The 26,858-nt window shown below is 42.0% G+C and overlaps 1 protein-coding gene across 2 annotated transcripts in view; it reads left to right on the top strand.

The window, feature by feature from the left end:
- Positions 1-26,858, top strand: part of TOX (thymocyte selection associated high mobility group box) — a 382,119-nt gene that overhangs the window by 150,582 nt on the left and 204,679 nt on the right. For both annotated transcript variants that reach the window (XM_077270538.1, XM_077270537.1), the window contains one exon: positions 17,983-18,048. In XM_077270538.1, the coding sequence (XP_077126653.1) occupies positions 17,983-18,048 (66 nt within the window). The remainder of the gene's footprint in view (positions 1-17,982; positions 18,049-26,858) is intronic.

Here is a 26,858-nt window from a genome sequence, read left to right as displayed (position 1 = left end):
GACCCACCACTCCCCCGCAGGCTTTCTAGACCATGACTCGTGTATAAGCCGAGGGTTGCGTTTTCAGCACAAAAAATGTGCTGAAAAACTCGGCTTTTACACGAGTATATATGGTATCTATCTATCTATCTATCTATCTATATATAAAGTGCTGGTGCATAACTTGATCCCCTTGCATAGCACATGCCAGTCTAATGACAATATCTCATAGTAGCTTTCTCAATGTTTCACTTCACCTATGTATAGAGGCATATAATATATGTAAATGCAGGGATATTATCTAATGTTAGCATGAAAATCTGTGAATAAATTTGACATTTACTACCTGGATGCATGGAAGAAGTGCTAGGTGTCTGCAGTGTGGTCTGGATTGAGCTTCTGAACCCAAAACTATGAGCTGCTCAATGTAAATACTGTCAATTTAAATGTAGATACAACCCAACAAGCAAGCTGTAGGGTTCACAATCTAGTTAAAATATTATGCAGCTTGATCCTTTACCAAGTAAGGTATAGCTCTTTCCAAACTTGAATCATGGCTTCAATTCATAATGGAGCCCTAAAGGGGTTATCTACTGCTAGACAACTCCTTATGGACCCAGGTAGGTGGCTAAAAATCAGAACTTCCTGGACTGGCACCACGTCTCTTTACTCAAGGTGGCATCTGATGCCAACATCCAGAAGAGTTACATGAGCCTTAGAGCCATAGAGCTTCCTAGAGCTGCCACTGGATCAGCTGCAGCAATCACATTTCATCTGAACATGAGAGATGCTAGGGTATATTTTAACATGGGTGCTTCATAAAATTATTTTTTACACTCACATCTAGTCTAGGGAAGGAAAGTTGCAACAAGATCTGTGGGAGCCACCACCATTTGGAATGGTCTGGACAATATGTCGTACTGGAGGTGTTGGGAGGTTGAATCAAATGTAACTGCCTGTGCAGTTAGAAATGTGTGAAAAGTGACTTGATGACGCATGATTTTTAATTTTGTTTACTGTGATGTACTTGTTTTGCTGTGTATGAAGATAATAAGTATGACTGCAGCCAGTTTATAACTGAATTACAGTGAATGTCCTTTGGGTGCCAACCAAAGGTCTGTTCTCGAAAATGGCTATACAGAGAGCTAACTGACCTCCAAATTGACACTATATACTGTATTTTTCAGATTATAAGACACACTTTTATGATCTCTACAATTACGGGGAAAATGGGGGTGTGTCTTATAAACTGAACACTGTTTTTACCGAGGGGTCAATGCTGTGGGCCTGGAGCTGGGGGTGTTGCAGTGATGGTGCGGTGGTCTTGCAGTGGTGGTACAGCGGCGAGCTGTTGACCTGTGGTGGCGGCATATGGCGGCCACCATTCTTCATCCGGGGTCCAGCGTCCGGCTTCTAACTCAGCACAGGCGGAGGAAAGCCAAGATCTCCATCTACGCCTGCCTCTATGCGATGTCTCCAGGAAAATGGCAGCGCATGCATCACAGATGGAGATCTTGGCACCAAGATCTCCATCTGTACATGCGCCATTCCGGCAGCCATTTTTCCGGAGTCCACTGCATAGTAAACAGTGCGGGGGCTCTGGGCTTTCACAATATGTCGGTGGAGCCCCCGTACCACCAGACACCCGCAACGCCACTCTTGCCTCCTCTAGCAGTGAACCTGGGACCCTGCTGACTGCAGTCTGCACCAGCGAACACCAGCACTGACCCTGGGACCCAGCTTCACTGCAGCCACCACCCCTGGTAAGCAATAAGATGCCTCGATTGTAAGTAGTGCCATTTTATTTAAAAAAAGTTTTTTTCCTATTTTTCTCCTCAAAATTTGGGGTGCGTCTTATAAGCCAATGCTTCTTATAAACTGCAAAATACGGTATAAGTAGATATGCATATAGAGTATATAGAATTATGTGCTAATTTGGTCCACAGCATAATCAATGAAAGCCGCACATTTTAGAATCTCAGATCTCTGACAAATATAACTAGAGTATCCCAGTGAAAAATGCTAGAGCTGGCGGGAGTTTACAGTATAATTGAGGAACTAGTGCCCTTGTTATACAGCTTATACTTCATTCCTTGCTGTGTTTTCATAGTGATAAAATGAAACATTTCAGGTCTACCCAAGGCTAGTCTTCCTACTGCATAAGTTATTTATAATCTCTGCCTTTCTACCATAGTATGTATAAACAGTTCTCCTGCAGATAAAGAATTAACGATGAATAGCTTGATATTTTATTTACAATGATATGAAATAGGAAAAATGTAATATTTAGCTGTAGTCTACATGTGTCTAGTTATCTAAGTTTTATTTGCACTCTATATACTGTACACGTGCATCGTTGCTCCAGAGTTGAGTCAACTTCATCAGCTATAATGACATTTTGAAGTGTTGCATCAAGTTTTCTGCTCGCTTTCTAAAACTGAACATGGACAAAGCAGAATTCATCATCTTTTCCAACTCACTCTTCCCCTCCACGAGACCTATCCATCAATGTCAATGGCTGATCACTTTCCCCAGTCCCGCATGCTCGGTGCCTCGGGGTGATCCTCAACTCTGCCCTCTCTTTCAAGCCTCATATCCAAGCCCTTGCCTCTTCCTGCTGACTCAAAACTCAAAAATATTTCCCGGATCCATGCATTCCTTGACCATGAAACCACAAAAATACTAGTGCACGCCCTTAACATCTCCTGCCTCGATTACTGCAACCTACTACTCTCTGGCCTCCCCTCTAGCACTCTGTCACCACGCCAATCCACCCTACACTCTGCTGCCCGACTAATCCACCTGTCTCTCCGTTATTCCCCAGCCTCTCCTCTCTGCCAAGCCCTTCACTGGCTTCCTAATGTCCAGAGACTCCAGTTTAAAACCCTAACTATGACATACAAAGCCATCCACAACCTGTCTCCTCCATACATCTGTGACATGGTCTCCCAGTACTTACCGTCACGCAACCTTCGTTCCTCTAAAGCTCTCCTTCTCTACTCCCCTCTTATCTCTTCTTCCCACAGCTGCATACAAGACTTCTTCCATGCTTCCCTCATACTCTGGAACTCTCTATCCTACCACATCAGACTCTCGCCTACCACGGAAATGATCAAAAAGATCCTGAAGACCCACCTCTTCCGACAAGCCTACAACCTGCAGTGATCCTTAGTCTGCTGAAATGCTGCACGACCAGCTCTACCCTCTCCTGTGAAGCCTCACCCATCCCCTGTAGACTGAGCCCACGTGGGCAGGGTCCTCTCTCCTTCTGTACTTGTGTGTGCCTTGTATTGATCATGTTTATTGTTCTTGTCTATATTTGCCCCTTTCATATGTAAAGCACAATGGAAAAAATGGCACTATATCTATAATATAACGGTGGGAGCATCACTCTGTCCAAAGCCTTTATAGACTGCGCAAGCGCAAGCGCCGGTGCAGTCTGGACCCCACAGAGTGACGCTCCCAGGAGATCGCAGTATGTGTAAGCACTGAACGCACACCGCGATCTCCAACGGAGAAGCAGGGACGAGCCAGGAGGGTGAGTATGCAATACTTACCTGTCCCGTTCCACCGATGCGATTCTGGGCCATGAATGTCCCCCTGCTCCCAGAATCGGCGCCTGCGCAGTCCGCGCTTTACGGCGCCATTTTCTTGAAGACACACTGCGTGTCTTCAAGAAAATGGCGCCGGAAAGCGCGGACGCCTGTGACGTTCAGTTCAGAGGGCGCGATGACGCGCTTAATGCGCGCCGCCCTCTGACTGAACAGTCACAGCCAGAGGACCCGGAAGACGGAGCGATGGAACGGGGACAGGTAAATATAGCAAGTTCCGGGGGCCTGAGCTAGCGGCGACTCCGGCACCTGACCCCCACAGCGCGCCGGTGTCCCTGCCTGCTCAGGCCCCCAGCACTCGGCACCCAGCACAGCCACCCGCACTCTCAGCACCACCACGCACAGCCGCCCGCACTCACCACAGCCACTTACAGCCGCCCGCACTCCCCACCGCCGCGCACAGCCGCCCGCACTCCCCACCGCCACGCACAGCCGCCCGCACTCCCCACCACCACGCACAGCCGCCCGCACTCCCCACCGCCACGCACAGCCGCCCGCACTCACCACCACCACGCACAGCCACCTGCACTCACCACCGCCACGCACAGCCGCCCGCAGTCACCACTGCCACGCACAGCCACCCGCACTCACCACAGTCACGCACAGCCGCCCGCACTCAGCACAGCCGCCCGCACTCAGCACAGCCGCCCGCACTCAGCACAGCCGCCCGCACTCACCACCGCCACGCACAGCCGCACGCACTCACCACCGCCACGCACAGCCGCCCGCACTCACCAACGCCACGCACAGCCGCCCGCACTCAGCACAGCCGCCCGCACTCAGCACAGCCGCCCGCACTCACCACCGCCACGCACAGCCACCCGCACTCACCACCACCACGCACAGCCGCCCGCACTCACCACCGTCACGCACAGCCGCCCGCACTCACCACCGCCACGCACAGCCGCACGCACTCACCACCGCCACGCGCAGCCACCCGCACTCACCACCGCCACGCACAGCCGCCCGCACTCAGCACAGCCGCCCACACTCAGCACAGCCGCCCGCACTCAGCACAGCCGCCCGCACTCAGCACAGCCGCACTTGGGCAGAAGAGCCGGAGAGAGAAAGATGGGAGCAACATATGGCAGAATGGAAACAGGAACAGGCAGAATGGGTGCAGCACATTACAACAGAATGGGGGCGCAGGATGCGAGCAGCACATGACAGAATGATTGCGCATGATGGGAGCAGCACATGACAGGATGGGGGTGCAGGATGGGAGCACATGACAGGATGGGGCGCAGGATGGGAGCACATGACAGGATGGGAGCAGCACATGACGGAATGGGGGCACAGGATGGGAGCAGCACATGACAGAATGGGGGCACAGGATGGGAGCAGCACATGACAGAATGGGGGCACACACATGACAGGATGGGGGTGTAGGATAGAGCAGCATATGACAGGATGGGGGCGCAGGATGGGAGCACATGACAGGATGGGGACTCTGGATGGAGCAGCACATGATAGGATGGGGATGCAGGATGGAGCAGCACATGACAGGATGGGAGAGCAAGATGAGAGCAGCACATACCAGTATGGAGGCCATATACCAATATAAATGCTCGCCACCTGGGCGTAGAACGGGTTCAATAGCTAGTAAATGTATAATAATAATAAACTCATTAAGTATGAGTGTAAAACCACTCCATGGGCCAGTGTGAAGGATGAAAGATTACTAATTTTCTATCTTATTAAAGGTCATTTAGTATTTTCTGAGAATTAATTCCCTAAAATTATGACTATAGCTAGCTCAACAGGCAAAACGTTTCAATTGATAGGATATGTGATAACATTCTAGGAAGCAAAATGAAGCACAATAAGGTTTTATCGGATTATCATTTTAAAATAAATAAAGGTTATAATTACCTGGTTAAGCTGTGTTCACAGCAGGTCCACGGGTCCTAGAACCAGATTCAAATGTGAAGAAGGAAAAAATATGGATATGCCACACTACTGGTGGATGGAAGGACAATTCCAGGTACACACAAGAAGGGTACGCGCGGGTTGTTTTTTTCTTGTGTGTACATGGAATTGTCCTTCCATCCAACAATTGTCCTTCATCACGTTTGTAACTGATAGGATGGTCATTCATATTATCTCTGACTGTCATAATGTTCTTTAGGAAAAGAAAATATGCAAACAGATGCTTCCCACCATAAATGGACATCTTTTTTTAATTTGCAAAATTGTTCATGTGGTAGGCCAGCTTGACTTTCTGTCTTATCAAGACAAAATGAACTGTTACAATGTAGAAATCATGCAGTGACACTGTGATAAATGACACTTGAAGAGCATCACCCATTTAACAATTCACTACCACCATGGTCAATATCATGTTACTTTAAATATATGATTTTCATGAAAAATATAATATTACAGTTTATAGGTATTAGATTCTGTGATGGGACGTTGATTCAGAAAAATAGTGGATAAGGAGTTTGTCTCCCAAAATGGGGCTGTTACAATCTGCCTCATTGGGTTTTGCCTGCCTCTGGATCAAGATATTAGTTTATAGGCTGAACTCGATGGACTTATGTCAAGGCCATGTGCATGACCAGGCCATTTTTCATTTTTGTGCATTTGTTTTTTCCTCCCTATCTTCCAAAAGCCGTATCTATTTTTTTGCCATGACATAGTCATATATGCATATAAGGTCCTTTTCTGAGGGACAATAGTTGTAGTTCATCATTCACTTTACCTCATAATGTACTGAAAAAAATTCCAAATTGAGGTAATATGGTGAAGATAATGCATAGTATTTTTTGTTTTTTTGGCATTCACTGTGAGGTAAAAATGGCCTAGCAACATCATTCTTTAAGTCAGTACTTATTTCTTGAATGGTGACAGGGGCGAATTATAATAGGGTCAATCTGGGCGGTAGCCCAGGGCCCTGTGGTGTGGGGGGGCCCTGGGCTACCGCTCAGATTGCCCGCCATCATCAGGGCATTACTGCCCTGACTGGCGTATGGGCCCGGTGGGCAGAGGGGGCCCGCATCGGGCCCTGTCTCATCTGATCACCGGGCCCCTACCGGCGCTGTGGTAGTTTCACCTATTGACATGCGGGCGCGTGCAATATGCTGGACACACTGGGGCAGATTGCATGACACACTGGGGGCAATGCTGGAGACACTGGTGCAGATTGCTGGACACACTGGGGGTAATATGCTGGACACACTGGGGGTAATATGCTGGACACACTGGGGTAGATTGCTGGACACACTGGGGAAATATGCTGGAGACACTGGGGCAATATGCTGGAGACACTGGGGCAGATTGCTGGACACACTGGGACAGATTGCTGGACATACTGGGGGCAATATGCTGGACACACTGGGGGCAATATGCTGGAGACACTGGGGCAGATTGCTGGACACACTGGGGCAATATGCTGGAGACACTGGGGCAATATGCTGGAGACACTGGGGCAGAATGCTGGACACACTGGGAGCAATATGCTGGAGACACTGGGGCAGATTGCTGGACAGACTAGGGGCAATATTGGAGACACTGAGGCAGAATGCTGGACACACTGGGGGCAATACGCTGGACACACTGGGCAGATTGCTGGACACACTGGGAGAGATTGCTGGACACACTGGGGCAGAATGCTGGACACACTGGGGGCAATATGCTGGACACACTGGGGGCAATATGCTAGACACACTGGGGGCAATATGCTTGAGACACTGGGGCAGATTGCTGGACACACTGGGGCGGATTGCTGGACAGACTGGGGACAATATTGGAGACACAGAAGTATTCCCTGGAGCCTATAAAGCAGAGTAGTGAGGCTAAATAGCTAAAATTTAACTTTTATTAACTATTGTTATAAAAGACAAATATAAAATTACCTACAAGGTACAAAGACAATCACAAACAATGCATAAACATCAAACAACAGCCTATTCGACCAGTATAAACAGTCTCTCAACCGTGGTCCTATTTTATCCAGGTAATCAAGACCTTCCTCAATAACACTATGGTCTCACCTTTGAATGCTACACCAATGCTACACCATAGGGTGATATCGACTAATCTTTTATAACAATAGTTAATAAAAGTTACATTTTAGCTACATAGCCTCACTATTTTACTGATTTATACTTTCTTGTGAGTAGGGAGAACTGGTCACAGGTGGTGCTCCTTCTTTATCACCCCCGCTGACTGTTTTCTATAAAACAGAGTAGCTAGCACACAGACAGTTTTCGTGGAAACTTTCTTAAGAGTTCCTAGATTTCCATCTCCAGTCAATTATGGCCAGCTTTAATATATTTGAATAAAGGATTTCATTATCCGTATGTATAACACTATGGACAACCTCTATGCAAAGCCTCTTATATTTATTAATACGCTAACTAGTACGCTAAATAATTTGTTGGTAATTGTTTTGTTTCATTATGTATTATTGATGAGCTGACGTAAATCCTGATTTCTCCCGAGACTACTTGATTAATCTGTTGAATAATCTTGTGTAAGACACTGAATTACATTGGAAGACATAAAACCAAAACATTGTGGTTTGTTTTTTTTTACAGTACTTTATTCATACTAGACAATGTTGAATATATCCAGGAGTTTCTATGTGTACTGGAAACAATATCTGCACCATTATTCTCCCTATTTTTCTAGCCTGTAGACTTACGGTAGTTTACTAAAGAGCAGGTTAGGCCATTGTAAAACATTGTAAAAACAAATAAGTAGGTTTTAGATTACATATTTGCTGTTAAAGTTGTAATTTCACTAGAACAATTTAATTAAAGGGCATTAATACTAGAATATGTTTTCATTCTACAAGTTTTTATGAAAAAAAAATACAATAGAAATTGAAAATTTAAACAATTGGGTTTTTTTTAAACCATAATAGTATAAAGCAGCAGCTGTGCAAGATTTGCTAGTGAATTTTATTCTTTTCCTATAGCAAATACTACTGGCCACAATGAATAGTGTTTAGTTAGTCCAACAGTACTCTTTTAATGTGATTCATTACTTGCCTTCTTTATTAGTTGACCCTATATCAACAATTTAGTAATGTTTACGATATATTGATAGTATTCTACATAAATGTCTATGGGGTCCAAACACTGGGATCACCACAAAGTCCTAAAACAAAGTTGCCTCTGTGCCCAGGAATTATGCTAGTGAGATTGATTTGAGAGTAAAAAGCAGTATGGTAATTAATCTTAGACATATTTAATTCTCAAAATTCTAGGTGTCTGAAAAATTAATCCTAAATGAACACTGAAATGGATTCTTTGGTGGACCGTGGATGGGAAAATTTGATCATCTTTATAGCTTTCCAAACTGTATGAGGTACAAGGAGGGGTATTTTTCTCACTCTTCCAGCCTACTAACATCCAACTCCCCCCCCCCACACACACACACATGATTACAAAAATATGGTTTAAACCCTAGATAGGCAACCAGTACATCAAGATTTCATGATTGATTTTTCTGACAGTTTCTGAATCACAATCTCCTAAGCTGGACATTCCCTAGAGATTTCAGTTGTCTTAACAGACTTGACTTTCTGGTTGATAATGCTATAAGTCAAAATCACAAAATAACAAGCAGGATTCCATTAATTGGGCTCAGACGTGTTGTTTGGCATAAACAAATTTACAGTAGTTCTCTTCTGTGATTCGCACATACTCGACCTCTCTATTGGCGCCAATAGAGGTCTAAGGTCATGGCTGAGCATGTGAATAAACTTCTTGTAACTGCTCAGCTTCTTATAGAAGTCAGTGGAGTTCATAGAAGTCCAAGAATTCACTGAAAAAGACATCATATCTAAGCAAATTACAGAAAAAGCCATGAGTACTAATACCTGGTCAGACAGATGCAGACAAGCCCCTGTGATATAAGGCAGAGGTATCACATGTGCAAATTACTGATGGACAACCATGTGGGGGGTAGTTGCTTAGTATTATAGATGTACATGGATGAGTCTTGTATAAAGTGCCAGTTGCACATATTAGGATAGTGCTCCATGCTAGCTTACGGGCTATTAGCGACACCCATATTATTAGATCAGATGGGCTGCCCAACACTATGTAAGTGCACCCAACAAGGACAAATCATCCTACTTTTCCCCATCAACACTAAATGGACAAGGTTACATCCTGCAAATATTAGAAAAGGTTTAAGTTGATATTTTGGCCAAAATACACAAGCTCACAACTCACTTCATTGTCTTCTCTGTAATGAAGAAATGCCAGCACTCAGTTTCAGTTCTTCATTTCTTCATTACACATAGCTCATTTCCACATGCACCACAATGAATTGAGTGCCGATCGCAGTTTGGATTTTTCATATTCTTGCTAGTCCCTACACTAAAATTGAGAGCAATTCCCTGAATAGGACATTTGCACCTTTGTTATCCCCACTTTATATCATTGGGGCTTGTCTGCATCTTGTAATATATTTGTCATGGAGAGCAGGTATTGCTAAGTACGACCCCTGTGTATGTGCGGTCGCATACATAGACCTCTATAATATAAGCTGCCTTCAGTGGAGCCCACAAAAATCTAAAGAATACCAAGAATGCACAAGTCAAAGAAGACTTCCACAAGAACAAATCAGTATCTTGGCATTCAAATCAAATTCTGACTTTTCTCCACTGCCTAAAACTATGTCTTTATCTTACAAATGGAATATTTTTAATTGAATGAAATCATAAGGCAGCTTTTTAAATTAATTTTATTAAAGCCATTTTTTTGTAATGGTAAAATTCCTATAATTATTTCCTGTTTGTTTTATAAGAAATTTTTATTGTTACTTTCAAATTTAGCTGTTCTAGAAAGATATATCAGGGGTTTCAGTGGGAAATGTGAACTCGTTTTCCATATTGAGTGCTGTCTCTTAAAATGTATATATTTCAAGGTTCATGATAATATTTCTTTAAATTAGCTTTGTATCCTCTGTAGATTTCACAATCATATTAGAAAAGGCATAAGGGAGACTTCCCAACCACTCTTTAAAATTGCCTGTTTAATAAAACAAGATTCTGTAAGCTTATTATTAGACACCTGAGATCACTCGAGCTGCCCCCATTCTGGACCATGTCGAGTATGTTTCTTGAGTGCTTCATAAGCACAATATTTTTAATGTATGAAACAAAACAAATAGCTTGTGTTTGTTCATTTATCACATCAAACTTAATTATTTCATTCATCATAAGTATGGCCCAAGTGAAAAATTGACTTTATATGGTCTGGAGGGAATATGCTGCAAGACCCTGATTTTATGATAGTTAATGTGCCTACACAATTTCATTTTAGTGCACATTAAATGGATAAAATTGGCTTCTGGATTTGCCATACTTCTAAAGTCTAAACGTGTTTCCTATTCTGCTTCTGTTTAAGGCAATAATTTGATAAGATCTGGCATCCAGGGTTAATGCACATGGCACAGATTCCTGCAGATTTTCTGCTTGGATTTTTGTTTTTTTTTAAATGAAAGAAGCTAAGGCATAATGTGATTTTTTTCACATGGACATACGGTCCATGAGAATAAACTTTTATCTGAATAGTACTATTGTTTAACATTTGTTCAAGTGCTGTCTGTGTGTTATTCAATTGTAATACTGATGACACATAAGTAAAATATTCTCAATATGTCTCCCATACACAGCACAGCACACACAGAGGAATTCTTGATCTTCATTTCCTAGCTAGCATACAAACAGAAGCAGCAGCAGCATGAGATAGATTATACAGCAGTTCCGATTAATGAGCAGTGTACATGTGAGTTCAGCTCTGGCATGAGGTAAAGGACTTGTTAGAAAGCTCAGTATGATCTTTTTGTGTCTCCCTCTACTTCCGTTCAAATTTTGCTTCTCAGTCCTGCTCCCTCGTCCTCTCTCTATAGAGTATATGCTAGCACCACCAAGATATACTGACAATCCCCCTTGTCTTGAGCAAGACAGATTTTAGTTGTTTTTAAAGTAATATGGTAAAGCCAGCACTCTAATGTGCACATGATAAAAAAGAAACATTTATTACAGTGGTCCTAATAGATATTACCATATGTGACGCCCTGATCAATGGAAACCTTTATCAAACATACACATGTGTATCAGGCCATAGATACCTTCTCCCACACCCTTTGGCTAGATACAAATTTGTATGTTTGATAATGGTCTCCTTTGACCAAAACTGTCATGATACAGGTCGGGGTTTGCTTCTTGCTTCTCTTTACCCGAACTGGTCATGGAGGGGTTAACTTTTTCTGCCTCTCTTTGGTTCTTGGGTGGCTATTTATTGGTGCTATTTTAGGTAGCCTTTGTCAGTGATAGTTCATGCTTCCAAGCTAGAGCAGCTGATCCATATACCCTAGTGATCCTTCTGCCTCTGACTTCCCGTGTGTGTGTCTGACCTGTTCCGTATCCCTGGCTCAGTGTACGTTTGGTGATGTCCCTACAGTGTATGACTCGGCTTGAACTCTGAACTCTGCCTTTGTTTTTTTGTCTCTGGTACTGCGTTCCCCAACTGGCTTTTGACCCTCTGGCTTGTACCTTGACTCCTCTTTCTGTCTCACATTTTGGATACTACGCTCCTGTCAGGCTTTGACTTTTGGCTAATCTTTGACCTTGTGCTTTACTGTGACCTCTGGTACTTCATCTCCCTGTTTGTTGCTGACTTTGGTCTGTCTGACTACTCTGCCGCCTCCTTGTGGCGACCTGCACTTCTTCACCGAAGTGCTACACAGAAGTAAGTGCAACCCTTTTTCCCATAACATCGCCCCCTAGTGGTGGCTGAGCGCAACTGCTCTGCAGTTGCATTACAGAAACAGCACGTATGATACACTGTATCTTCTAGGACCACTGTAATAAAAGATTCATGTTTTTTCATCATATTCACCTCAGAGTTCTGGACTTTCTTTACTACTTTAGTATTACGGATTGGGATCCATATGGGCACCTACCTCTGTCCGGGAGTGCCGTATTTCCTCTCTGACATTATGTTCTTTTTACAGTAGATGGTGAATTGAAGAGGTGGAAGGGAGTGAAAGAGTAACTCATAAATAGAGAAGGAAGCAAAAATATCTATATTACAAAGCTTCTAATATTCATTTTTACTATTGATTCATGCAAAGTTTGTTCCATTTAATCACTGAGGAAAACTGTAAATAGGTGTTTAATTACCCTGCTGTGTTACCATTGGGTAAATGGAGCATTACATGGTGCCTATTCATATTATGCTATCAAAGGGTCCACAAAAATGAGAAAATTTGTATGCCGATTCTCTATGCTCTTTTAAACTAATGTTAATCCAGAAGAAGGGGCTACAGAAAGCAGCAAGTTGGTTTCCACATCTAACATTCATCATCTGAGCATGGGCTATGATTTCTTGTTCAAGCAATAATTACTCACACTCAATAGCCTTATAGGCATATCAGAGGCTTTTAAGTTAAGTTGGTGACTTGTGGCCAGACATGCAAGTCCATACACAGACTTTGAATGTCGGACTTGTAAAACCAGTATTACTTGAGAAAACTTGTTTTACCTTTGCAATAAAATTCCAGCAATTTGAAACAAATGTTCAAACACAGTGAAATTCTTTCACACTGGTGTCCACTAATCCAAACAGTCTGTGACCTTTTATTAAGCAAGGAACTGTTATGTAATAGGGACTAATGATGAGCAAACCCGTGGAAGTTTGGGTTCGGCCAAACTTGAGTTAAAAGTTTGGTTCAGGTTCGAACTTGAGCCGAACCGGAATCCAATGCAAGTCAAGGGAGACCCAAACTTTGGTGCTGTAAAAGGGTTTTAATAAGCAGCGAGGGCTAAACAGATGGCTGCAGGCTGATTTTAATAGGCTGAGAAGGCACCATAGATATCGACCCCCTCCCAGTCTAATAATACCAGCCCTCAGCCACCCCAGAAATAGAGCATCCATTAGATGTGACAATTTTTTTTAGCGTCCACCCTATTTTTAATAACTGAGTAAGCTAAATCAGGCAGTTTCAGGCTGATTTTAAGAGGCTGGGCTGCTCCACAGATATTGGCTTTTTCCTAGTCTAAAAATACCAGCCCCCAGCTGTATGTCTTCCCTTAGCTGGTTTTAAAAAGGAAGGGGACAGTAATAAATCCGTGATTGGGGTCCGGTACTAAATGTCCGGTACGCACCCCTGAAAGTTCGGTATCAATCATCCTTAATAGGAAGCTTGATAAAAGCAGAGACAAAAAGTCTGATTGAATCCAGATTAGAGGAATGTATATATTTTGGTTTGTTAGTTTCTTCTTGATATAGAATGGATGCAGAATCTACTTGTATCATTAGCAGTCAAGCAACTGTATAAAATTGCAAGAATAAATGGAGCGCCAACTTTTTCTTTGTTTTAAATTATCAAACCATTAGCAGCGGTAGCAAATTAATCCCACAATTAAATCTGTTTCACTCGACTCACTTGAATGAAGGAAAGCTGCTTACTGTTCAAATAAATGCATGTTTTGTCTTTTTAGTCACAATTGTACAGCAACCATTGGGAATTTCTTAATCTTCCATTGATGAAAAATAAAAAGATTTCTGCTGATGGCTTCTGGCAGGTGTGGCTGCAAATAATACTTAAGCAGATGGACACATTAAAATAAGTGATATCATCACTGCCGGTATGATAGCAGTACCTCAGGCAGAACATTTTCTATAAAGATGTCACCACTTCATGCATCAGTTTCTCAATTTTTTTGGTGGTGTGCATGGAAAACACAAAAGCTCTGTACGTTTTCCCAGGCTTTCTGTTACAATAGTGACTAAGCACATTGAAGGTTAAAGAGTTTCATTTCATGTTTGTCACTTCTCTAGCAAATCTGTGATTTGTTTCGGTGAACAAAGGCTGAGAAGAAACTTGACAGATATCCACTGGGAATGCAATTGAGACCACTAAGCCCCATTTCTTTGTGAAGAAAGTTTGATTAAGGATGGAGATGACAAGGAATTGTGAAAAAGTGTGTGTATGCTCTCCTCTAATGTACATACAACCATCTGTATGGCATTTCATTTTATGGAATGTGCCTTTTTCAACAATTTTAATACAAGGTATCACACCAAACATGATGACCTAAGGCACTAAAGTAATCAATTTGATAGGAGTGTCACTCAGTATAGCAGCACACCGACAAAATGCTACCATGGCTGTTAATATAGAACATAGGTCTTGCTGCTAATGTTGCGTAACACTTATCCCAATATAAAATTGACCTCTTGATAAAATTAATCTCTAAAATTAAAACTTTTAATCCTATAAAAGTTGAGCGTAAAAATGACACCATTCCAATGCTATATGCCTATACTCTTTTTTCCTACTTTATACAAAATCCTCAAGTCAAAAATTGTTCCATGCATAATACAGAGGTATTGGAGCTCTATGTGTGACTGTAAAATTTTTGTGCATGTGCATTTTATTTATGTTTCTCATTTATATAGCACCATTAATTCCTTAGTACTTTACAGACATCATCATCATTGTCCCCATTGAGGCTCACAATCTACAGTAAATTCCCTATCAGTATGTCTTTGGAGTGTGGGAGGAAGCTGGATATGCCAGAGGAAACCCACAAAAACATCGGGACAACATATAAACTCCTTGAAGATGTTGTCCTTGGTAGGAAATTAGTCCAGGATTCCAGTGCTACAGTGTTAACCACTGAACCACCATGCTGCCAATGTACATGTTATCTAACCTTTGCCATTCCTATGTAGTATAAGCCATAGAAGACTTCCAATTTCAGGTCGTATTCTAAGACTTTCCAATTGGTCCTCTTTTGCAGATGTTTTAGGCTAGAAGAATAGAGAATGTTGCTTACAAATGAGTTGGATGGACAAAGTTGTTAGCTGATTGCAGTATATAAGACTAGCATAACTCCATAACGTTTACAAAATTTCATGTAATTGGGATTGTTGTACTTTGATGTAATATCAATATTCTGATTTATAGCTGGACACAAAATGCTTTCATTGGGCCAGTAAAAATAAAAATTCTATGTTCAGAATAATTATCATATCTGCCTAAATTATCTTTTTGTTTGCTATCAGTACAGACCAGAGGTGTCAAACTGCATTCCTCGAGGGCCGCCAACAGGTCATGTTTTCAGGATTTCCTTAGCATTCCACAAGGTGCTGGAATCATTCTGTGCAGGTGATTAAATTATCACCTGTGCAATACAAGGAAATCCTGAAAACATGACCTGTTGGCGGCTCTCGAGGAATGCAGTTTGACACCTCTGGTACAGACCCAATTGGACAAAAAAATTGTAATCGCAAATGATAAATCTGAGATACATTTATGTTTCCCTCAGAAAATCATTAGTAAATGCCAAAATCTTTGCATGCTAATGCAATGTAAATATTTACCCGAGTAAATGTCACGTTGGATTCTAATTCAAATATTAAAAAGTCAAATTTTTTGATGAACAGTTCAAAAAACTTTAAGTTCTACATTCTCGCCACATCTGCTTTTGGCTACAAGAGAGTACAGGTGCTTCTCACTAAAGTGTTTATCATCAAAGGTTAATTTATTTCAGTTATTCAATACAAATACATGGTTTTTATATGTGCTGCATTGTGACCGGGGAGGATGTAGGCTGCGATCCCATACAAGAGTTTACCAGACACACGCAGCCTGATCAGTTGGTCTACCAGGAGCAATTGCTGATTGTTGTGTAATAACCACTTTATATGCAAGTATTGCACAATGCTTGTATAATAATAATAGTAATCTTTATTTTTACATAGCGCTAACATATTCCGCAGCGATTTACAGTTTGCACACATTATCATCACTGTCGCCAATGGGGCTCACAATCTAAATTCCCTATCAGTATGTCTTTGGAATCTGGGAGGAAACCGGAGTAACCGGAGGAAACCCACGCAAACACAGGGAGAACATACAAACTCCTTGCAGATGTTGTCCTTGGTGGGATTTGAACCCAGGACTCCAGTGCTGCAATGCTATCCACTGAGCCACCATGCTGCACGAATACATGACTCACTGTGGAAGGTATAATATGAATGGAGTCATGTTTGATTAGGAGAAATCGGATACCGGTTCCTTGCCTTCGTGCCTGTGTGGACTATGCACTTAACTCTTGTCCAATATATTTTCTTGGGTGGAGTATATTGACATATTTAAATAGTCAAAGCATTTTTGGTTTACAGCACAGGTACCCGATTATGCCGGTAAGGACCGAGGGTCCTATAGGTTCCTAGGTGGCGATTTTGATCTTTGTGTGTAGTACCACCATGAATTTTGTTTGTCTTTGCACATGCACGTTAATGACTTTTGTATTTTAATGAAATTTAAATAAATAAATATATATATATATAATTTTTATTCTGTATTCTCATATGCTAATCCTTACTTAAATACATACTGAAATCTAAAAATGTGCTGCCATTTTGGTGTGATTACAAAATAATTACAACAATAATCTATATGCACCAAAGTATAGCATCCAGAACCTGTAATAATTAACAATGTTGGCAGAGGTCGAGAACTGGAGTCAAAAATTATTTCCCGAAACAGTAATCTTAAAAACATAAAAGACAGCTTATCACTCTACATTGCCACATAAAAACCCTCCTGTAGCCTCCCTGTACAATCAGCAATTTTCTTTTCTTCACCGCATATGTTGAAAATATATGTGACATGGTAGAGCAATGAGATGTGGGGGTTTTTATGATATTAAAAAATGTGTCAAAACTTGGTATAAAAATGATTCGTATAATACCCCTATAACACATATAGTAAAAAAAACTGCAAAGTGTGAACAGGCCATTACTCTGGAAATGCTGACATAAATCCCATGGTCTTACCCTGAAAACTCTTCATTCTATTTTGTTCTTATTAAGCCAAGACGTGTTTCACGGATGAATGAAGTGGAGCTCTAAATAAATGTTCTCTCCCCTCACTGTAATGTTGCATGACACTCCTATTTATTTGATTTACAAATCAGTATTAAGAAATACATTGTTTTAATAAGATAAGACAGAGGAATACATCATTATGCATTTTGTAACTAATCTACTATTTGCCTTCTCTCATGAGAAACTATGCAATTTATTTAGCAGTTCATTAGGCCCAGCAGCAATATCTATACATGGTACACACACACTGATCCATTTTGTTTGGTAACAGATTGTGGATGAAAGGAAACCATTCATTTATTACTTGCTTGCTATAATTACTACGGCACTAATTACAGCAAATCACTGACATGCCAGTTGAATGAGTGTCACAGCGTTGTGCGACAATACAACCTGAAAAATTACTTTTTTATGCAAAATCGTCAACTCTTATATAGGGAGATTTTATTATTTTTTTTTGTTAGCCTATTAGGTGTTGAAATTGTTTATCATTGCTAAACGTTTACTGTTATTTTATATTGCAGTTTGACGGTGATAACATGTACATGAGTATGTCAGAGCCAAACCAGGACTACGTGCCAGCAAGCCAGGTGGGTTAATTAATCTTCTATGCCTTGTTTCAAATTGTAATTAAACAAATTCAAAGAGCTGCATTGCAAATGAGTGGCACTATCCATAACTGCCGCAATCAAGAATTATCATAATTTATCAACAAAGCATTTAAGCCTTTTTTGCCACTTAATGAGATGGGGTTGATAAAAAATAAATAAAAAAAAAACCCACACACACACACACACACAACACAGTGCTGGCGTTTGCTGAGAAATATTACCTTGTTCAATCTCCAGCGTGTAAGCAGCTGTTTTACCAGCATGATCCTTCTTAAACAGTTGTTTTTACCTTTAGGAATAAACTCTTTACAGGTGCCGCTTATTTGGATTTGTAACTGCAGACGAGTTAATCATTTTAAGCTGCTCATGTCACTGAATGTTTTAATTAGAAATGAGGAACAAGCTGAGATCCAGCATATATTTCATGGGTAAAGTTTTTATCTGGAATTTACTGACATGAAAACATAACAGCGGGAAGCATCTCTAAATAACACATTACTAAAATAATAAATGTTTTAGGGAGAAATTAGCTAATACATGAATGAGGAATTTTGAAGGAAGGAAGTGTTTGTAATTTGGCAGCATTTTTAGACTTGATGAAACCATAGTGGCTTTCCGAGAGCAGAATTGATGTCACAAAAATGAGGCTAGAAAAAAAATATTACAGTGGTCGGCCACTTTTAGAAAATCTTCATCCCCTTCTGCATTTTATAATTAAAACAAAACGCGCTTTACTTACTGCCCCCTGGTCCAGAGTTGAGTCTCTGCCGCTGCTCCCGATGTCTGGTATTGGTTGATGTTGGATGTGCAGTTGCCACTGTTGGGTACAGGAATCCAATTTGTAGTACTTGGCACAAATGTACAATAATTGGAAACTGGAGTACAATTCTTTCATTATTTACTCCAGTTTTTTATGTAAATGATAATACATTTGTCATCCACACTCAATACTTTTGTGGTCAAGCTCCACCGGCTTTTCAAAAAGTATGAGTTGCCTAAGACTGACAAAAAAACCTGCAAAAAGTTTCAATATTTTTGTGACATTTCAAAATCTTTTATGCTTGAAAACTGGCAAATGCTGCTGAATGAATTGTATACTAAAATATGCTCTGCGTCAACCACATTGCAGATATTTCCACCGTACATCTCATTCAGACTTTTGATTTTCAAGTACAAATGCTATCCATGTTTTTCACAGACAGCACTTGTACCTGTAATAGTTTATGGGGCCATTCACATTCAAGTGATTTTTTTTTACGAACCACGATTTTACTGTGAAAAAACATAGAGACATATCCGATTTTGAAACAAGGATCGAATCAAATTTTTCAATACAAGTCAATGGGTAAGTGAAAAATCGGACCGCACTTGGGTGACATCTCAGTGCTATCCGATGTTCACGGACTGTCAGAAAGGAAAAGGTGGAGAAACTTTTTTTTTAAATTTCTCCACGTACAAGTTAACTGGATGACTACACTCTTATCAGAGTCTGACCAATACAATCCATCCATTTTTTGTGAGAAAAACAGACATCTGAATGAGCAAGGTCATACACTGCACTAGAGGAACACAACAAAAATATTCCCCTACTTGTACCTCATATTGGATATACACAAATGTTAACAACTCATCGGTAATGTAAAATGGCTTTTACATTTCATTACAGAAACTGATAAGAAAGAAACTTTTTGGAGCTGAAAATAATGCAATGTTCTGCGTTAACCTGGATTAATAACTGGAATATCCATTAGTAATTTTTAGAACTTTAACTTTGGGTACAAAATACATTATTTTTATTTTGTCATTCAAATTAGTTTTTAGGGTAATAATCTGGGCTGTATACTATCAAGCTTCAATCAGATGTCTGTAATTTTTCTTGTACTTAAAACATGGACCATTAGTCAACAGTGTTTTGAATCCAATTTTTATAGTGTTTGGTCAGCTTGTAAGTTTTGTACATTTTTTCATCAATAATTAGTCACTTTCACTGATGGAAATAATTAATGACAGACAGCACAGGGTAGAACACTGATGCAATACGTGATCTAGCCTTGATTTTACGGATCCATAGGATTGCATGGGTAATTTTAATCTTTGACTTGGATTAAAACTGATCATGTATCTGTGACATTTTGGAGACCATTCAGTCAAAAAAAAACTTGTCATTGTGAACAGTCCCATAGACCATAATGGATACATCCTTGAAAAATGTTGATATAACTTGTACATGACTCACAGACATCTGAATGAGGCCTCAAGAGAAGATGTGACTTACTATCATTAAACATAATTTTGTTTTGATCAATTCATCAGCCACCAGTTTAACTGGGGACTCCAAATGCCCTTAAAGGGGTGTTCTCAAGTTTGAACATTTTCTCCTATCTGAAGGATATGAAGTAACTTTTTGATTATTGCCCCCGAGCAGAGTTCGATAGTAAGCACTGGCCAGCACAATTAAGTCTAATTAATCATTAAGCAAGTGTCCAGCAGATATTTGACTAAGAAAGGGCTAACAAACTAAAAATATCCTTCCCATTTCATGCTGTCAGCAATGGCACCACATGAAAATGAAATCTATCAAGGCCTGAGAAAAAAAAATATTTACACAAATAAGGTCTAGGCTAGAAGACAATAAGCAGAGATTTACTTATCTGTCAGAATACTGTAGCAAAAGTGATGCAAAAATGTAGCAAGATGGAACTACCATCATCTCACAGAAACATCTGTTCCTACCACAGGCGTTAACACCTAAATAGGAACATCTTCTGATGAGAAGGCTTAAAGAAAATTAACATGCAAGTTCACTGCAGTTAGTTAAAGAATTGGAAAGCCAAACCTGAGTGATCATTTCACATGATACAGTCTGGTGTACATTACACTGCAGAAGAATGGCATGCATAGATGTCGTCCATGAAAGAAGCCTCTCCTAAAGCCCAAGCACAAAACAATTTAACCTGATTTTGCCAGGGCCTATTCTGAAAATATGAAAGCTACTGGGAGTGTATGCTCAGGATTGATGAGTCAAAGATAATGTTTTTGGAACTAATGGCTTTAAAACTTATGGCTCTGTGAAGGTGAGGAATACAAAGAAAAATACATAGTACATAGAGTGAAACATGGTGGTGGCTGTGCCCTTATGTGTGGCTGCAAGAGTGCTCATGGTGTCGGCATCTACATTTCATTGATGGTATCATGAATTCACTGATGTACTGCTCTATGTTTATAGAGAAGATGCTACCATCACCTTGTACCCTTGGTAGACATGCAGTTTTCCAGCATGACATTGATCCAAAACACACATCTAAAGCTGCTTCTGCATTTCTAAAGAAAGAATAGGGTGAAAGTGATTCAGCTGCCAATTCTTTCTCCTGATCTGAACCCAATTGAACACCTATGGGGAATTCTGAAGAGACAAGTTCAGCATTACTCTCCAACCAGCATCCATGTTGTAAAAGAGCTCAAGAGCTCATTCTTGAAGAATGTAAAAATGTAGATGTTGCAATATGTCACCAACTTGTTCTTTCCATTCTTAGAAGACTTGGTGCTGTCCTTAAAAATTATGGAGGTCTTACAAAATACTAAATGTAGTAGTTTGGGATTTATTCATTTTGGATCAACTATTTGAGTACAACTGAAGATACTGTAATAAAACTTATATTAACTGTCACGATCCATTTTTGGATTTGTAACAGCTTTGGTTTCACACACATTAAAGCTTTTTTCCTTTCAGGCCATTGGGGGTTAAATGCAGTTTTTCCCCTCTGGCAACCTGGTGTTACTGCAGTGTTGCTGGGTCAGCTGATATTGCTGGTGACCACGCCAACATCCTTTAAAAGATCACCTGGTGCATCAGCTGACTGTTGGTGATATAGGTCCTTTCTGGAGACCAACCTAGCAGGAGCAGCTCCCTGGTGTCAGCCAAGTCTGGTGTTTGGAGTCCTGTTGCTGTGCTATTTGTGGTGTGGAGTTTAGCTGCGGTGTGCACAAGCTAAGTGCTGAGTTTTTGATACCTTGTTCCTTTATTATTTGTGCATTCCCCTTTTGGTATTGTGTTCCCCTCACTCTCATATTGTGTTGTCCTGTTTATTTGCTTTTTGGTGCTGTTTATATTGTTCACCTCTTGGGGTGAAGGTTGGGGGTTTAGCTCAGGGTTTAACAAGAGATATCGACAGGTCGGTGACTTGGGCCTCCCTACCTTCAAGGGTATCCCCAAGGTAAAGAAAGTCAGGGCTCCCCCAGTTCAGGGGCCCAGATTCCTCATCTCCTGTTTTCCCATTACTGCCACGTGACATTATCACCAACCGACCATACATTTGTTTTCCTGGTGAGCCATGGCTCAAATGCAGCTTAAGGGTCTGCGCGGTGAGGTGGTGCAGCAGCTGCAGCAGTTGTTGGGGTTCTGGGCCTCAGCTCAGGTGCAGGCTCAACCAGAGCCCAAGATACTCTCCCTGACAGGTTATCTGGAGGGAGAGATAAATTTTTGGTTTTCAAGGAAGCCTGCAACTTGTACTTCAGGCTCCGCCCTCGTTCATCAGGGAATGAGGAACAGCGTGTGGGGATTATAGTCTCCCTACTGAAGGGTGATCCCCAAACCTGGGCCTTCTCCCTGCTGACCAGTTCACCATCCTTACGGTCGGTGGACAAGTTTTTCACGGCATTGGCGCTGGTGTATGGTGATCCTGATGGCGTCTCTCTGGTGAAATCCCGACTCCGTAAGATCAAGCAGGGGGGCCGGCCGGCTGAGGACTACTGCTCAGAGTTCAGGAGGTGGGCCACTTATATACAGTGGAATGACCCTGCCTTTAGGAGCCATTTTATACAGGGTCTGTCCCTAAGGTTGCAGGATTCTCTGGTGCAGTATGCTGCCCCAGGTCGTTGGAGGCCGCCATGTCCCTTGCCATCAGGGTGGATGGATGCTTGAGGGAGAGGCATACACCTAATGTGCCCCCTGTGGTTCGATGTGGTGTGGGGGCATATTTTTACTGTGGGCAGACTGGTCATTTCATCAATGTCTGCCCAGCTCGCACCAAAATACCATCAGCCACTCAGAAGCCGTGTACCCCTGGTCGTGTGGAGGGAGGCAACCAGGGAGTGTATATTTCCTCCTTCTTCTCATCTCAGTGCACCATCCCTGCTGAAGTGGTGGTTGGAGGGATGACTGAGACAATTCCGGTGCTTGTGGACAGTGGAGCAGGTGTCAGTATGGTGGATGCTCACTTTGTCCAGACCCATGGCCTGAGGTGTAGGACACTAGCAAAACCCCTAAGCGTCCAGGCCATCGACTCTGTCCCACTCAGTCAGGGGAGGGTGAATGAAGTCGTAGATGAAATATACCTGCGTATAGGGACTCATCATGAAGAGTTCCTGTCATGCTACGTCTTGGGGGCAATGCCAATACCCATCGTTTTAGGTCTCCCTTGGATGAAAAGACACAACCCGGTCATAGATTGGTGGTCCAGCGAAGTAGTCAGCTGGGATCAGTCATGTGAAGGCTGCTGCCCGGGGGCTACTGTCTCTGCTGTCTTTCTTCAGCCATTCCCTTCTTCTCCAGTGGGGGCAGATGAAGTGCTGCCAGGGAGTAGGGGCAGGACTCAAACCTCACCACATGCTAACCCTGAGTATCGGAGTCCTCTTAGGAGGAGGGGTCAGGGGAGGGGGGTGGTTCCCTCTGAGCATAGTGGGGGTGTGTGTTGTGAATTTGGATTCTGGGCTCCCCCGGTGGCTACTGGTGGAATTGAACTTGTGACATCATCTTCCCTGTTCACCTGTTCTGATTAGATCTGGGTGTCGCTATATAACCTGGCTTCTCTGTTAGATGCTTGCCGGTCAACAATGTTATCAGAAGCCTCTCTGTGCTTGTTCCTGCTCCCAGACATCTACTAGATAAGTTGGACATTCGTCCATGTTTTGTTTTTGTATTTTGGTTCCAGTTCACAGCTGCAGTTTCGTTACTGTGTCTGGAAAGCTCTTGTTGATCAGGAATTGCCACTCTGGTATTATGAGTTAATGCCAGAGTCCTAAAGTAATTTCTGGATGTGTTTTGTTAGGGTTTTCTACTGACCATGAAAGTATGCTTTCTGTCTTCTGCTATCTAGAAAGCGGACCTCAAATTTGCTAAAACTATTTTCCTGCTGCGTTTGTTGTTTCATCTCATATCACCGCCAATATATGTGGGGGGCTTCTGTCTCCTTTTTGGGCATTTCTCTAGAGGTGAGTCAGGTCTTATATTTCCCTCTGCTAGCATTATTTAGTTCTCCGGCCGGCGCTGGGCATATAGGGATAAAAAGTAGGACATGCTACCTGGCTACTTCTAGATGATGCGGTAGGTTTAGTTCATGGTCAGTACAGTTACATCTTCCAAGAGCTTGTTCCTATTGAGGCTTATGCTAGTTCTCTGGCCATGGAGATCATGATAGTTTGACCGGCCCACTAAAGGGTTAAAATCCTTGGCTGAGAAAGGAGAGAAATAAGAAGTCTGCTGAAAATTTTTTTTTTTTTTTTTTTTTCTCTAGTAGTTAGTGTGCTCTTAATTGGATCACTTGCCAGTCTGTCTATGCTGCAGTCTTTCTTTTTTTTCTCTCTCCTTCTAATCTTTGAATGGCTCTATGTTCACCTGTCTATAATGGATCTACAGAGTGTAACTGCAGGTTTGAATAATCTCGCCACGAAAGTACAAAGTTTGCAAGATTTTGTTGTTCATGCTCCGGTATCAGAGCCGAGAATTCCTTTGCCGGAATTCTTCTCAGGGAATAGATCTAGCTTTCAGAATTTTAGAAATAATTGTAAGCTATTTTTGTCCCTGAAATCTCGTTCTGCTGGAGACCCTGCACAGCAGGTTGGGATTGTGATTTCCTTGCTCCGCGGCGACCCTCAAGATTGGGCTTTTGCATTGGCACCAGGGGATCCTGCGTTGCGCAATGTGGATGCGTTTTTTCTGGCCTTGGGCTTGCTTTATGAGGAACCTCATTTGGAACTTCAGGCAGAAAAAACTTTGATGTCCCTATCGCAGGGGCAAGATGAAGCTGAAATTTACTGCCAAAGATTCCGTAAATGGTCTGTGCTTACTCAGTGGAATGAGTGTGCCTTGGCGGCTACTTTCAGAGAGGGTCTTTCTGATGCCATTAAGGATGTTATGGTGGGGTTCCCTGTGCCTGCAAGTCTGAATGAGTCCATGACAATGGCCATTCAGATCGATAGGCGTCTGCGGGAGCGCAAACCAGTGCACCATCTGGCGGTGTCCACTGAGAAGACGCCAGAAAACATGCAGTGTGATAGAATTCTGTCCAGAAGCGAGCGGCAGAATTTTAGACGGAAAAATGGGTTGTGTTTCTATTGTGGGGATTCTACTCATGTTATATCAGCATGCTCTAAGCGTACTAAAAAGCTTGATAAATCCGTTCCCATTGGCACTTTACAGTCTAAATTTATTTTGTCTGTGACCCTGATTTGCTCTTTGTCATCTATTACTACGGACGCCTATATCGACTCTGGCGCCGCTTTGAGTCTTATGGATTGGTCCTTTGCCAATCGTTGTGGGTATGATTTAGAGCCTTTGGAGACTCTTATTCCTCTGAAGGGGATTGACTCCACCCCATTGGCTAATAATAAACCACAATACTGGACACAAGTGACTATGTGTATTAATCCGGATCACCAGGAGACTATTCGTTTTCTGGTGCTGTATAATCTACATGATGATTTGGTGCTAGGATTGCCATGGCTGCAGTCTCACAACCCAGTCCTTGACTGGAGAGCTATGTCTGTGTTGAGCTGGGGATGTAAGGGGACTCATGGGGACGTACCTTTGGTGTCCATTTCATCATCTATTCCCTCTGAAATCCCTGAGTTCCTGTCTGATTATCGTGACGTCTTTGAAGAACCCAAGCTGGGTTCGCTACCTCCGCACCGTGAGTGCGATTGTGCTATAGATTTAATTCCGGGTAGTAAATACCCAAAGGGTCGTTTATTTAATCTGTCTGTGCCTGAACATACTGCTATGCGAGAATATATAAAGGAGTCCTTGGAAAAGGGACATATTCGTCCATCGTCATCTCCCTTAGGAGCCGGTTTTTTCTTTGTGTCAAAAAAAGACGGCTCTTTGAGACCATGTATTGATTATCGGCTTTTGAATAAAATCACGGTTAAATATCAATACCCATTGCCGTTGCTGACTGATTTGTTTGCTCGCATAAAGGGGGCCAAGTGGTTCTCTAAGATTGATCTCCGTGGGGCGTATAATTTGGTGCGGATCAGGCAGGGGGATGAGTGGAAAACCGCATTTAATACGCCCGAGGGCCACTTTGAGTATTTGGTGATGCCTTTTGGTCTTTCTAATGCCCCTTCAGTCTTCCAGTCCTTTATGCATGATATTTTCCGCGATTTTTTGGATAAATTTATGATAGTGTATCTGGATGATATTCTGATTTTTTCGGATGATTGGGACTCTCATGTCCGGCAAGTTAAGAGGGTTTTTCAGGTTTTGCGGTCTAATTCTCTGTGTGTCAAGGGTTCTAAGTGCGTTTTTGGGGTTCAGAGAATTTCCTTTTTGGGATATATTTTTTCTCCCTCTTCCATTGAGATGGATCCTGTCAAGGTTCAAGCTATTTGTGATTGGACGCAGCCCTCTTCTCTTAAAAGTCTTCAGAAATTTTTGGGCTTTGCCAACTTTTATCGTCGATTTATTTCTGGTTTTTCGGATGTCGTTAAGCCATTGACCGATTTGACTAGACAGGGTGCTGATGTTGCTAATTGGTCCCCTGATGCTGTGGAGGCCTTTCAGGAGCTTAAGC

The sequence above is a fragment of the Ranitomeya variabilis genome, chromosome 6, assembly GCF_051348905.1.
Source record: "Ranitomeya variabilis isolate aRanVar5 chromosome 6, aRanVar5.hap1, whole genome shotgun sequence".
NCBI lineage: Eukaryota > Metazoa > Chordata > Amphibia > Anura > Dendrobatidae > Ranitomeya > Ranitomeya variabilis.
This window is presented reverse-complemented; position numbering and strand designations above follow the sequence as displayed.